We start from the raw sequence: 14,385 nt of genomic DNA on the forward strand, positions 1-14,385 counted from the left end.
TGTGTAGTATAACCTCCCACTCACACAGCTCCGAGGGGCATATTGATTTGCGGGCTATAGCCTGTAGCCTGTAGCCTGTTGGTGTTGTGTTTCTACTGCTAGTTGGTCTCTAGAGTCCCTCATACAGAGAGCTAGAGCTGCTTCTAAACAATGCAGAGCAAAGCGCACATACCTCCAATTACCTATCGACCCCAGCGCTGGGTCAGAGAGGTGACCTTCCGTCTTCTCTCTCGCTGTCTTCTTCGCTCTGTTGTCTCCGTTGTGTGTTATATTGTTATTATATTGTACCCTGGAAATGTCTTTGGTGTTTCCGTGTACATCGTTGTCTATTTGGGATACTCATGTTGTATTTGTTGACCCATTCAGCGGAAGAAGACAAGACTGTAGTGACTGGTTCTGAATTATTGCTCAACCTGCGTTTTTAGCGCAGTGTCCTGAGATTGAACTTGATACTCCCATAGTTCTGACTGTTGGGGGTGCGTACTTATATGTTTCAAGAAGGAACTGTAGGCCTATTAATCTCCATGCTGTGGTGAAGCAGATTGATTTGGTGTTTACACTGTAAATGCCTTTAAAACCTTCCAAAAACAAATTACGACCCCAAATTACTGAGTTGCCGATTCGCACCGGACAAATATTTTCAGATGACCTCTGTTCTTGCCACAATATGGTGGGTAATTGTCACTGGAATTTTTACTTACGGACATTGCAGATTCACACAGGGTTGAGATCACAGACATCCTCCACAATTATTACAAACTACTAGCAGCTCTCCAGGTAATACTAGTCCCGTGCTAAATGGGCTTCAACCACACCGATGATTAAAGCTAAGCTCCATTTAAAGGTTTATGGAACATTGCTGTTAGTTTATCTGTTTGACTTTGTCATGCTAAGTTCAAGCCACACACACACACACACACGCACGCACGCACGCACGCACGCACGCACGCACGCACGCACGCACGCACGCACGCACACACACACACACACACACACACACACACACACACACACACACACACACACACACACACACACACACACACACACACACACACACACACACGCCCATATCCCAGGTGACTCATACAGGTGTTTATGTGTGTGTGTTTACAGGAGAACGAGGAGACAGGACATCAGGAATGGAGACCCACTCACTCAGTGCTCCGATCTGCAGCATCACGGTAAACAAACACACTAACAAAGAACTCCTCGCTTGTTGTTGAATGTAAAGGCTTTTTCACTTCATGATCCTGATCACGTTAGCGTGCGATGCAGCACATTCACTGTACTTCATTATGATTAATAACACAGTGCCATCAACAAAAGTACATTATTTCCAAAACGATGTATTCAATTAGTCATAGACATTCCGAGCACGTCTGCTTTGCCATTGCAAGACAAAAGCAGCTTTTAGAGGATTTTTCTCTTCTTTGAACACACAAAGGGCTCCCAGAGCGACTGCTGGCCTTTCCTAAAGCTCCAAAGAGTAGAAAAAAACCTATTTGAATGTGTGTGTGTGTGTGTGTGGTGTTGCGTGTTTTATGGTTTGCTGGCAGTGTGAAGATTAGAGCTTCTCCATGTGCAGCTTATAATTAACATGGTCAGGATTCCTCCAGGCGTCCTGTCTGTCTCCGAGCCCCCCCGCTGCCCTGTTAGTGGTCTCAGACCAGAGAACATCGCTCACACTGTGGGACAAACTCTCCCAACACTTTTAATTATACATTTCTTTCATTTAAAACCTCCTAACAGGCGCCCCCAAAATTGGCCATTTTAGTTTTAGTTTTTGAAGACTGCATACTTTTTTTGCAAAACAAAATACTATACTTTATAGCCTACTTATAGCACATGCATGAGCCTGGTCTCTTTTGAAAGAGGACATTCTGAAGGTTCTGATACAATAAAGACAACTCACTTTTAGTGATAATGAAATAGAGTAACATATGTCTGAACTTGAGTTGTAGAAAAACTTGTTACTCACGTTTTTTTCTGTAGTAGTTAGTAGTCCAGAAGTAGTATTTCCAAAAACATTGGTATGGCTGAAAAGACACCATGGGTCCATAGCCTGAAGTCCTTTGTAGTAGGCCTACATGTCCAAATTTCAGAAATGAGTGATCAGAAGCGGTTTTGGTAAAAGGTGAGAGGGCTCATAAAACGATTTTCTCATAGACTTCAATGCATTCGACGTAGAATTCTCTTCCTGTTTTGGCTTGTGACTTTTCACCTAGATCCCCGATCCGCTTATTCCCACGCCGGGTACCATTGGAAAGCCCCACTCATTGGTTACAACCCTGTAGTTACAACACATAGTAGAATACTACAAAAACATAGGGGTCCGCAAAGACGACTTCAAACTAGAAATGGTAACAACCGATGAGGTACTCAAAAAACTGAGCGCCCTCCAACTTAACAAGGCCACTGGCCATGACAACATCCCCTCCAAATTCCTCAGAGACGCAGCAGCCGCCATCACCCCAGTCATCACACACATAATAAACCTCTCCATAAAACAGGGACGCGTCTATTCTTTTACCAACGGATTTCCAGTTCCGCGTTTGCGTTCTGCGATCTGATTGGCCACTGATGTTTCTGGTCATGTGACATGTGCGCCCAATCGTGTGACGCCTCGAACAGCAGCAAACTACCTAACGCCTATAGTTTATCACTGGTTAAGCTTAGGTGACTCTTTCGAAGTTGGTTAAGGTTAGAGTATGGAATCAGGGCTGGTGTTCTATCGTCCTGTTCTAAGACAAACTCTAACCTTAACCAACTTCGAAAGAGTGCCTAAGCTTAACCGGTGAAATAAACAGGCGAGGCAGCCTAGTAGCTAACGTGATCTCACGCTACACTCAGTGTATGTAGCCTAGTAGCTATTGTGAGCTTGCGCTACAGTGTATGTAGCCTAGTAGCTAACGTGAGCTCGCGCTACAGTGTATAGCCTAGTAGCTAACGTGAGCTCACGCTACACTCACTGTATGTAGCCTAGTAGCTAACGTGAGCTCGCGCTACACTCAGTGTATGTAGCCTAGTAGCTAACGTGAGCTTGCGCTACAGTCAGTGTATGTAGCCTAGTAGCTAACGTGAGCTTGCGCTACAATCACTGTATGTAGCCTAGTAGCTAACGTGAGCTCGCGCTACACTCAGTGTATGTAGCCTAGTAGCTAACGTGAGCTTGCGCTACAGTCAGTGTATGTAGCCTAGTAGCTAACGTGAGCTTGCGCTACACTCAGTGTATGTAGCCTAGTAGCTAATGTGAGCTCGCGCTACACTCAGTGTATGTAGCCTAGTAGCTAACGTGAGCTTGCGCTAGCGGACAACAAATGGGCGCGTCACGCGATTGGGCGCACATGTCACATGACCAGAAACGTCAGTGGCCAATCAGATCGTACCAGAAACGTCAGTGGCCAAACAGATCGCAGAACACGAACGCGGAACTGGAAATCCGTTGGTAAAAGAATAGACGCAACAGGGACACGTCCCCAAGTACTTAAAAATTGCGAGAGTGACCCCTCTGCACAAAAAGGGCAGCAAATTAGACCCAGGCAACTACCGCCCTGTTTCTATTCTTACCTCCATCTCGAAAGTCATGGAGAAAATAGTCTACGAACAGTACCTGGCGGAAAAAAATCTAATCTACGAATTCCAATCTGGCTTCAGAACATCCTACTCCACTGACACATGCCTTCTCTATTTGAACGACCACATCAAACAAGAGGTGGACGCGGGCAAATACTGCGGCATGGTCATGCTGGACCTACAAAAGGCCTTCGACACAGTCAATCACTCCATTCTGATATACAAGCTAAAAGCAATTGGTTTTGATAGTTTATCAGTGAGCTGGATGCAATCCTACCTGGAGGGGAGAGAACAGATGGTGGAGGTAAACGGTACTCTATCCCCCCCCCCCCCCCCCCCCTCACTGTGAGCTGTGGTGTTCCACAAGGAAGCATACTAGGACCGCTACTGTTCCTAATTTATGCAAATGGAATGTCGTCAGCTTGTGACTGCAACTTGTTCCTGTTTGCGGACGACTCAGCCCTGCTGGTCTCTGACAAGAACAAGTTGCAGGTTGAAAAAACCCTCAGCTCGGAACTAGGCAAAATCTACATATGGCTCGCTGATAACAAACTATCATTACACATGGGCAAAACAGAGTCCATTCTCTTCGGTTCAAATAACAAACTCAGCAAGACCGACAGCTTCTCAGTTACAGTGGGTGACAATATTGTCACAAGGAAATATGAAATTACCTACCTGGGTTCCATCCTAGAGGCAAATCTTTCCTGTGACAAAATGGCATCCAATGTAATAAAAAAAGTCAACCAACGAACTAGATTCTTGTACCGGATCTCCTCTCTGGTAAACAAGAATACCCTGAAGACTCTGGCAGGAGCACTCATTCAAGGGTACTACGACTATGCTTGCACCTCATGGTACCAAAGCACCTCAAAGTGTGCGTGTATGTGTACAGTATGTGTATGTGTATGTGTGTGTGTGTGTGTGTGTGTGTGTGTGTGTGTGTGTGTGTGTGTGTGTGTGTGTGTGTGTGTGTGTGTGTGTGTGTGTGTGTGTGTGTGTGTGTGTGTGTGTGTGTGTGTGTGTGTGTGTGTGTGTGTGTGTGTGTGTGTGTGCGTGCCATGTAGCCACCCACACAGTACCAAGGGCCACACATTGATTTTTCATGTTGGAGTGGAGGAGGCATGGGGCGCCTTGTTTCCACTCACAGCCAAAACCTACAGAGTACCATTTTCAGCTTATTCAGCCTTACACAGCTTTAAGAGGTGAGGGGAGACGTGCCAGATAAAATAATGGCCATTTAACCCTTTCAGGTGTACGTTTGGTGAACTGGAATTCTTGAGCTCAAGTGTGAAGAGTTTCAATGAACAGTATTTCCAAGGACGCATCGCAATTAGGCTGCGGTTACACTAGGGCCAGTTTCGTCTTCAGTTTTCAGTTTCAGTTTCGTTTTTCAGAACGCTACGTAATGGCAGGCAAGTTAGACATCGTTTTGCCTCCTGAGCACTGTGATGTATGTAGGTGGCGATGTAGTTCAAACATGAAGGCCATTTTCAACCAATCAGAAAGGTTGAACATGCCACTACACTTCCTGCTAAAAAACAACAATCCACCATCTTTAAATACCTCGCGTGAGCCATTTAGCCAACGTAGCATTTATTTTTCAGCAAAGAAAGTGCAATAAAAGTGCAATAAACAAAATGGATACATTCACTGTGTTCTGCCTCTCATTTGTTGATGAAACAAAACCAACATCAACACAATTTACCACCAAGAGCGGATAGTTTAGTCTCACAAAAAGATATCCGATGTTGTTAGCTACATGCTAATGTGAATGGCATTCTCCATGTATATAGTTAGCATCGACTCTTCCAGGTCCTGGGATATTTCAATGTTTTGGCTAATTTTGATTTAAATTGTATAATTCCCATTTTAAAATGTTTTACCATGGTATGTTTGGTATCTTTTTTTTCAGCACAGCCTCACATGACCTGACAGTTAGTTTTCATATTGTATAATACTGTATACTGCATAATGTACAACACAAAACACAAAATCGGATTGAGAAAATGTGTTCTTTTTAGTATGAACCAATGCAAACATATCAAATCAAGGATATAAAACAGTGGAAATGCACCCTCAGGTAGCATATTTACATAAACAAAAGAGAACAGATCAGAATTCAATTTACAAAGCATTATTTTCTCCATACACAGGTAATAAACACAGACGAAATTTTTATTCTCAACTGGAAATGATCACCAGCATGCTTTTTTCTTTTTTACAAAAAGTCAGTAAAGGTAATTTCTTTTACAAAAAAAAAGTTATAAAAAAAATTTTTTACAGTAAAAAAGTAAAAAATAATTAAATAATTTAATTGTGGGATATTCAATATACATATATACAGTACACATATGACTAGAGTGCAGTCATATAGAGTGCAGGATGCCTGAGGCGTATCCAAAAAAAATATTGCACCTGTCAAACTGTAACGCCTTTTGACAGGTGTTACCTGTGTATACGTGTATACGTGGCATGGGGGTCTAGCTGCGGTCCTGGGGGTCTGCGCGGCATGAACCGGAGGGGCTGAGGGGATGGATCAGGATCACTGTCGGTCTTCCAGGGCGTCTGATCTCCTGCCTGATCTCCTGCCTGGGCTGGACGTCTTGGCCTGGCCTGGGTTGACGAAAACACCTTTTGAGCGTTGCCACTAGGAAAACGCGTTTTCCTGCCAAAACTGCGTTTCTTTTTAACTTGGACATGCAAACGTAATCATTCGAAAATAGAACGTTGCTGTTTTACCATAGTGTAACCATGGCCTTAGAACGTTGAACAGGTGAACAAAACTCCACTATGCTTTTGAATTGTCAAACCTATTGATGAGAGGGAGTTTCAGGGAGTTTCAGCTCTAAAATAACACTGTCAAATTGACAGTGTGCAGGAATTCAACGCACATGGATTTGATTGATGGGCGTCTTGCGTACCTCGCTGTAAAGGTCCAGTTACGCCCCATTTCCTCTGGATAGAGACAGATTGGCTCATTCTGCACATGACTGAGTGTGATGAGAATTAAGACAGGCAGAATAATGTGAAATGCAGGCAAAAAAAGAAGAAAAACCAAACAATTTAGCCACCAAACGGAGAGAACAACATTTTGGGAAATCTGCTTACCGTCTTCTCTCTGTGCGTTCAGTAGAAAGCTATCTGGCTGCACGTTAGCCTATGAATGGAAGCGGACAGTGCCGGTTAGCCTAGGCATTGTCCAACTAACACCTCTCCCGAAGGCTAACCGCCACTGTCCGCTTCCATTCAATGTGCTAAGCTAGGCTAACGTGCAGCCAGATAGCTTTCTACTGAGCGCTACTGAGAGGAAACTGGTATCTATCTTCTTGTCTCTCTCTGAAGAAGCCTGTAAGCTAATTTCCCAAAATATTTGAGTGTTCCTTTAATAGCTGATGGATACAGAACAGGCCTTATTTGACACAAACAATTTGTGTTTTCAAGAGAAGATCAAAGAGATAAAAGTGAAAGAGGGACACAAGAGGGCTTCCTGTTCATCTGTTTGTTGAAGAGATTACTAGTATATTCTGCTGTTCTCGCACAGAATCTTTGCACTTCTCTGTCTTCCGAACATGGCTGCCTGTAACAATCATTTTTTTGTACATAGCAGTGGAAGAGACAACGGTTGCTATTTGCAAAACAAAGGTCTCTCTGTATTTATACATGAGAAATATATCAACAAAAGTGTAATCATTTGGTGTCTTATTACGGGATCTTGTAAACAAGTCACAATGGAACAGCAATATCATCGTTTTCCAATGTTTTACCTACTCTTCCACTGCACAGAACATAGGCGTTTTCTTTCAAAAGTGGTTATCAATGGTGCAGGCAGATATGTTGGAAAAGAGACAACTACACAAACATTCCATGCAAGACCTCTATTATCAGCCACGGCCATTGCAGTATGCAGCCGACCACAGGGGATCATTTATACTTATGTTCAATCTCTGTGTCTTCTTCTGTGGTGTGGTTCCAGATGAGCTGAACGGCCAGACCACTCTGCAGGACAAGACGGTGTACGGCGTGGAGAATAGCAGTACGTTCTTGGAATGCAGCCCTAAGTCCCAGAGAGCCCAAACCTACTGGCAGTATCAACGGTCCAGCGACGACCGCAAACAAGAGGTAGGCAGGCTGTCAAAATCTGCTGCTTGTAAATGTTTTTTTTTATTATTAAGGCTGGAGGAGGTTTCCAACAAGGAACTTTGAGGATTATTCAAATCCAGACATTTGGGAGCCATGAGTTGGATGCTAAAAGTTGAGGAATGGATTCCAGAATAGAATCCATTCCAATTTGATTCACGTTGTGGTAAACACGAGTGGATCCGATCTTCTCTTGAGATCTTCGTCGCTTGTCATGCATCCCTTTCTAGCCTCCCAGCTTTCTTGTCATTCTCCACCGAGAAAAAGCATTTCCTGTCTGTTGAAAATCGCCTGGTTAAGCATTTCACACATTTTTAGTGTAGTGTAGAGAGCGACAGTGACAAGAGTGAAACATTGCCTACCTTCAGGTGCTGTTTTATGTCGCATGTGTTTTATAGATCCACATATTTGACTAGACTGATAAACTCATTATGTCATATCGATAGGCTACATTATATCAATAATTTATTAAGTTTACATAAATTCATAATGATCAGTAGTACAACGAGTCACGAGGCATTGGCCAGTAGGCCAAGTTAATTCACCAAGTGCATTAGAGATTTTGACCCTTGTTTCTTTTCACCCCCCCCCCCCACCCCCACCATCTTCCTGCTACATTTCACTGTAGATCCAGTCTGAAGAGCGCTTCATCCGGACAGAGCAGGGCCTGCTGATCCGCACGCTGAACAGGAAGGACTCTGGCATCTACATGTGCCAGGCGGTGGAGCACGGCTTCATGCAGACCCTCCTGAAGGTCACCTTGGAGGTGATCGACACAGAACGCCTGGAGGACCTGCTCCACCGCGACGAAGAGGCCGCCGCCACCACCACCGCCGCCCACTCTCCCGCCCGCTCCCCTGCTCTGGACCAATCCTCGGCGCGGGAGTCGCCCACTCAGAAGCTGTGGTACAGAGACTTCCTGTCCCTGGTCAATCACCCGACCTTGAACACCGTGGATGAGTTCTGTGAGCAGGTGTGGAAGAGGGAGAGGAAGCACAGGAGGCAGAAAGCACACCTGTCGCAGCAGGTACAGACACAGCAGCAGCAGCCACCGCAGAAGGCGTACGTGCACCCTCACAGCCACGTGCACACTCACGGGCTGGCGGCCAAGTGGAGACACCTGCAGGAGAGACAGAAGGGACGCAACCGCAGGACCCACGAACTGGAGAGAGCGCCGCGTAGTGTCTGACCTATGAACCATGACCTGTGACACATCGAACCATAAACCCACACCCAGTCCTCCATCCCGCGTCTCCCTGACCACCCGCCACCCCCACCTCCCTCCACATACTGAGATACGGACTCCTACCACAGTGACTTTGAACGGAAGACGTTCAACTGGAAAACAAAAGGCAAATACTCCCCAGGTTGGGCGTGGGCAGCCATGTTTACAGTGAGCCGGTACAGGGGACTGCAGGGGACGGGATGTCCTATCACACTAGAACATAGGAACATATTATCTCAGCTGGACTCAGAGGGACAGTGTCAAGCCAGCACAAGGACCGATGACTACACTAAACACCTGACAGACTCCACGTTGACATGGTTATGGCTTTGTGCCATGTTAGCTATGTCCCTTTGCTGTTGTCAGATAGGTACTGAGAATACGACGGAGAAACTCGGTCCCGCTGACGAATGGAATCTGAAAGAGCAAAGGAACAATATCGTATTAATATAGTTTAGAGGAACACAAGGAATAGCAGTGGAATCGCAAGCACAAAGTTAGTCATGTACCGTTCGAGTAAAGCACAAAAGGTTGATGTTTGGTGGATTATATGAGGTTCAGCCATTCTACAGGAGAGTGGCACATGCCCAAGCACTGCAAGCATCTCAATAGAGACATACATAGAGTTGTCAACAAGTAATCTTAAATTATGTAGCTAAGCCATGTAAATAAGCTTTGACACCTCCTCATACTAAAGGGAATGGTTTTCTTTTTTTTGGTGCCATATTATGATCCCCCCTACCCCCCATAAAGAAAGGTTTTGAAAGCAGTTGGGCAATGGAGGCAGATTTTGTAAAAGTCCTTTAGTTTATGACCTAGATGAGCTCCTCAAAGACAGAGAGATTTTAATATTCTATTTTGTTTATCTCTTTACATCATCAAAGTCCTTTCAGTGTCAACAATCATAACTTTGACGGTCCCTTTTCACGTCATCATCTCAGTGCGACTTCATCTGTACAATGAACGTATTCTTCCACGTTGATTTCATTATGCAATTTATACAACATGTTTCCACTAATGTCATATTTATTGATAAACATTAATGTACATTGTGAAAATATTATTTGACATACGTTCTATTTTTATTTCTGTATGTGATCCGTGAACTGTTTTTGATTAGATTTTATTCATTTGATGACAGGACCAAGCGTTGCAAATGATCATATAATCGCAAATACTGTAGAGAAAAAAAGGATTCTTGAATCTTGAATCTTGAATCTTGAGAAAAAAAGGATTATCATGACGAAAATGACCCATCTCATGCCTCGCCCTCTTTTCGTGATCCTCCCAGCACAACTGTTAATTCCCTCGGATGAAGCAACAGTTGTGATTGTAGGATCAAGAAAAGAGGGCAGGGCTTGAGATAGGTCAATTATCCTGATGGGTCAATGTTCGTCAGGAATCACCCTCCCAGTGACAACACAGTCCTTCCAGTGTTGACTGTCAAGGACGTCATCATTTCTGTGTAAACTTGTCATGGTGTGTTTTGGTTTCCTCATACTCCTGTTCTCCATGAGTCACAGCAGTGGAAGACGTTCCTTTTGCTACATGCAACATCGAAAATATTCTCTTTTTTTAATATGTAAATAGCTATTATTATATAAAACCCACATATATATATATATACACACACACACGCACACACAAATATACAAACAGACACACGTGTACGCACTATCACACACACATGCACACAAACACACAAACTCACATGCCACGTGTACACCCACACACAAAACTTGGAATGTAGCTGTGAAAATGATGTAAATAGAATTAGGAGCAAATACCATGGTCTAAAAGTATGACACTGTGTACTAATGCATGTGAATGCCATTGTAGTGTACCTGTTTTGCTATGACAGTGATCTACTAGTCTAATATTGTCTGTGGTTATTCTGTTGTTAGCTTAGAGCAGCACACTATATTCAACTATGTTTCAGAGATGTAAATACTATTTCTGTAAGGACTCTATCAAATCAATGTATACTTCCTGAGGTAGTATATGGAAATGTATTCATTGGCTTTCAGATATCCACAAGTCTTCTGAACAGGCTCTCATTCTGCATTCAAACGCCCACCGACTTGCCAACCACATTGAGTCAATGTTATGAAACAGTGTAATCAAACATAACAATGCAACACATCAGTATAAAAAAAACAGATGGAGTGTTCCTAGGGTCATTTTGCTCTCTACCTACAAGATGATGTGGAAGAGTAGAGAGAGAGAGAGAGAGAGAGAGAGAGAGAGAGAGAGAGAGAGAGAGAGAGAGAGAGAGAGAGAGAGAGAGAGAGAGAGAGAGAGAGAGAGAGAGAGAGAGAGAGAGAGAGAGAGAGAGAGAGAGAGAGAGAGAGAGAGACCGACCTTAGGGGTTGGATGCCAGAGTTCTGGACCTTTCAGTCGAGATGGCCTTATGATCACATGTATATGATCAGATGTTATGATCACATGTACAGTATATGATCAGGGGTTATGATAACATTGATATTATCAGATATTATAATCACATAACAGGTTATGATCACATCAATGTGATCCAGAGGTTATGATCACATCAATGTGAGGTTAGAGGTTATGGTCACATCAATGTGAGGTTAGATAGGGCGCCTCAGATACAGCTGCCTGTCTGGTGTACATGAGGGAGTAAAGTGCTGCTGTTGCTGCTGCTGTAAGGACTTATTGGCATGATGATGATGATGATGATGATGATGATGATGATGATGATGATGATGATGATGATGATGATGATGATGATGATGATGATGATGATGATGATGATGATGATGATGGTCGTGATGTATTCTACTGGTCTAATAAATGTCTCTTCTTAAAAGCCTGCCTTCACTTGGACATGTTATATACTGTATATGTATATGTCATGTTATATATATATATATATATATATATATATATATATATATATATATATATATATATATATATATATATATATATATATATATATATATATATATATATATATATATATATATATATATATATATATATATTTAGAGCTGGGCATAGATTACATTTTTTAATCTAGATTAATCTACCTGCAATCCTGGAATTAATCTAGATTAATCTAGATTAAAATGGCTCACAAAAAAAAAAGTCTGCCAAAGGCATTCAAAATATGTGTGTTCTACCCAAATAATGACCAGAAGTAAGTCCTTACTTTTTCTTTCCTCCTTACGTTTCTCAGGCCAGGTGGCCCATTACACCATGAGCCCATCTCCCGTTTCCAAAATGCATTACAGACTGTTTGAAAAAGCTGTTTTGCTATGATAATTGGTAATGAAATATCAAAATAATGTTCAATAAGATGTACTTGTGTTTAATAAATTGTTTTATTCAGAAGTTAACACAAATAAATAAACTTGAACTTGAACTATGTGACATGGCTAGCCCCTTCCGTAACTGCGATGTGCAAGCCAGGGGCTGGCTTTTTAATATGCATATTAAAAAGCCATCCCCTGGCTTGCACATCGCAGTCACGGAAGGGGCTATGACATGGCTTGACTCAATCAGTCCAATCTCTATTTCTCCTTCTTCCACCAGTCACTCAGGCAGACCAGCTTGTTCACATTGGCTGGTGACAAACTAGCTCTCCTCTTCTGCACAATATGGCCTGATAAAGAGAACAGTCTCTCGCAGACTGGCTACTCACACACACTGCTGCAGAAGCAGGTTTCTCAACAAATTAAATGTCCCGGGCCCCATTACAGTCAGAAATGTGGGAACTACTTTGTCCTCTTCAATTCCATTAGCTATAATGAAGTAATCAAAACGCTCAGTGTAACAGTTCCATTGATTGATTGATTGATTGATTGATTGATTGATTGATTGAAAACTTTATTAACAGATTGCAGAATGGGTACAATACAGTACAGCTCAATACACACAATTGTTAAGGGGATGCAGACCAGAGAAAGACTTTCATCTTGTTTACATCAGGGTCCCCCATTTTCAATTCATCAGGACATATATGACATACATGACATACAGATAGACAGTACTGCTACATCTATACATTTATGACATACCAGATTTGCAAATACAGTACTGTTTGTGATACAAAAAGAGACCAGAAAAGGGAGTATATTTAACGTAAAAACTGTACATTGGAGGAGGTTGGGTGGGGTTGTGTGGGGGGGGTAGGGTAGGGAGGGGTTGGGGGGGGGCAACACTGTACAAATGTACAAGCAAAACTGTACATTGGAATATTGACAACCATACTAGGTAATTTACTGTACATTGGAGGGGGTTGGGTTAGGACATTTACAGGGGCCAGTTTCGAATTGCAGTCTCCCGTAGGTGTTCCTTGAGAGTGGTTTTGAAAGTGGGTAGTGATTCACATTCCTTTACAGCTTTGGGTAGGGCGTTCCACATTGATGTGGCATAATTGCGAAACGTGTTTAGTCCCTTGTTTGAGCCGAATCTGGGTTTAACATGATTTGTGGAGCTCCCTCTGGTCCATAACTCCACATTGTCATAAAACAGTCCAATATTTCCAATAACCCAAGCCATGTCTGTTGTAAACACTCACGATAGTCCAGTCGATCCTTCCTTTAGTGTGTAAAGTGGATTTCCTCTTCTTGTAGATGTTTCGAAGCTGCCGGGCCACGACGTGAGCTAACATGCTAACTCGCTAAGCTAACATGGTAAACAAAGGTCCCGAGTCGGCGACAGACTTCTCTTGCATTGCGCAGAATCAGACGTCCTCATCGCCGAATTGTGTTATATCCTGAGGACTTATTTTTTATTTTTTTTTGGTCTTTTTCCCCCTCCATTTTCCTCCGATTTTCTCCCATCCCAATGTTAGTCGTATGCCAATTCCCAGTCCCTTCCTGGTCGCTGCGCACTTACCCCCCACAGTCAGATCATCTGGGAGAGTGGAGGCTACCACGTGCTTCCTCCGACACACGTCCAGCCAATCACCGCTTCTTTTCACCTGGCAGCGCGGATTCTCATTGAGAGGGCGTAGCGTGTGGGAGGACCACACTATCCCCCTCACGTCCAATCCGCGCTTAGCAGGCGCCCCGACCGAACTGTAGGAGTCGCTGTTTACAACGACCCGGACCCACCCCGCCAGCTTCTCCCACCCTCTGATACAGCCAATTGTATCAGTGCAGACGGCCAGCCAAGCTGGTGACAACCCCGGAGCTGTGAGCTGGATTCTAACAGGCAAATCCAGCTCAGCTCCGGGGCTGGTGACGAACGCAATCTCCGCTCGGCCACCTAACCGCGTAAAATCCTGAGGACTTCTTAACCTCACCTGTATAACATTGATTACCGGCAGTGGCATCATTTCAGTAAAAGGCAAGGTATGGCGAGGAGGGGGGAGGGGGGGGGGGGTGAAGGGGGGGTTTCGCCCCCTTGGTGTCAAATCAGTTTTTTGCATACGAATTATGCAGAATGTAATATCATAACTGTCTATTACTTTT

The 14,385-nt window shown here is 43.5% G+C and overlaps 1 protein-coding gene across 1 annotated transcript in view; it reads left to right on the forward strand.

Moving 5' to 3' along the window:
* sema3ab (sema domain, immunoglobulin domain (Ig), short basic domain, secreted, (semaphorin) 3Ab) overlaps positions 1 to 11,721 on the forward strand; it is a gene marked incomplete at its 5' end in the record, with an annotated part of 33,693 nt that extends 21,972 nt beyond the window's left edge. Inside the window, 3 exon segments of the mRNA XM_084335591.1 lie at positions 1,117 to 1,184; positions 7,553 to 7,698; positions 8,345 to 11,721. Coding sequence (XP_084191717.1) covers positions 1,117 to 1,184; positions 7,553 to 7,698; positions 8,345 to 8,905 — 775 coding nt within the window. The 3' untranslated portion in view covers positions 8,906 to 11,721.
* Positions 11,722 to 14,385: the final 2,664 nt, after the last annotated feature.

The sequence above is a fragment of the Notolepis coatsorum genome (assembly GCF_963971535.1).
Source record: "Notolepis coatsorum genome assembly, chromosome: 18".
Taxonomy (NCBI): Eukaryota; Metazoa; Chordata; class Actinopteri; order Aulopiformes; family Paralepididae; genus Notolepis; species Notolepis coatsorum.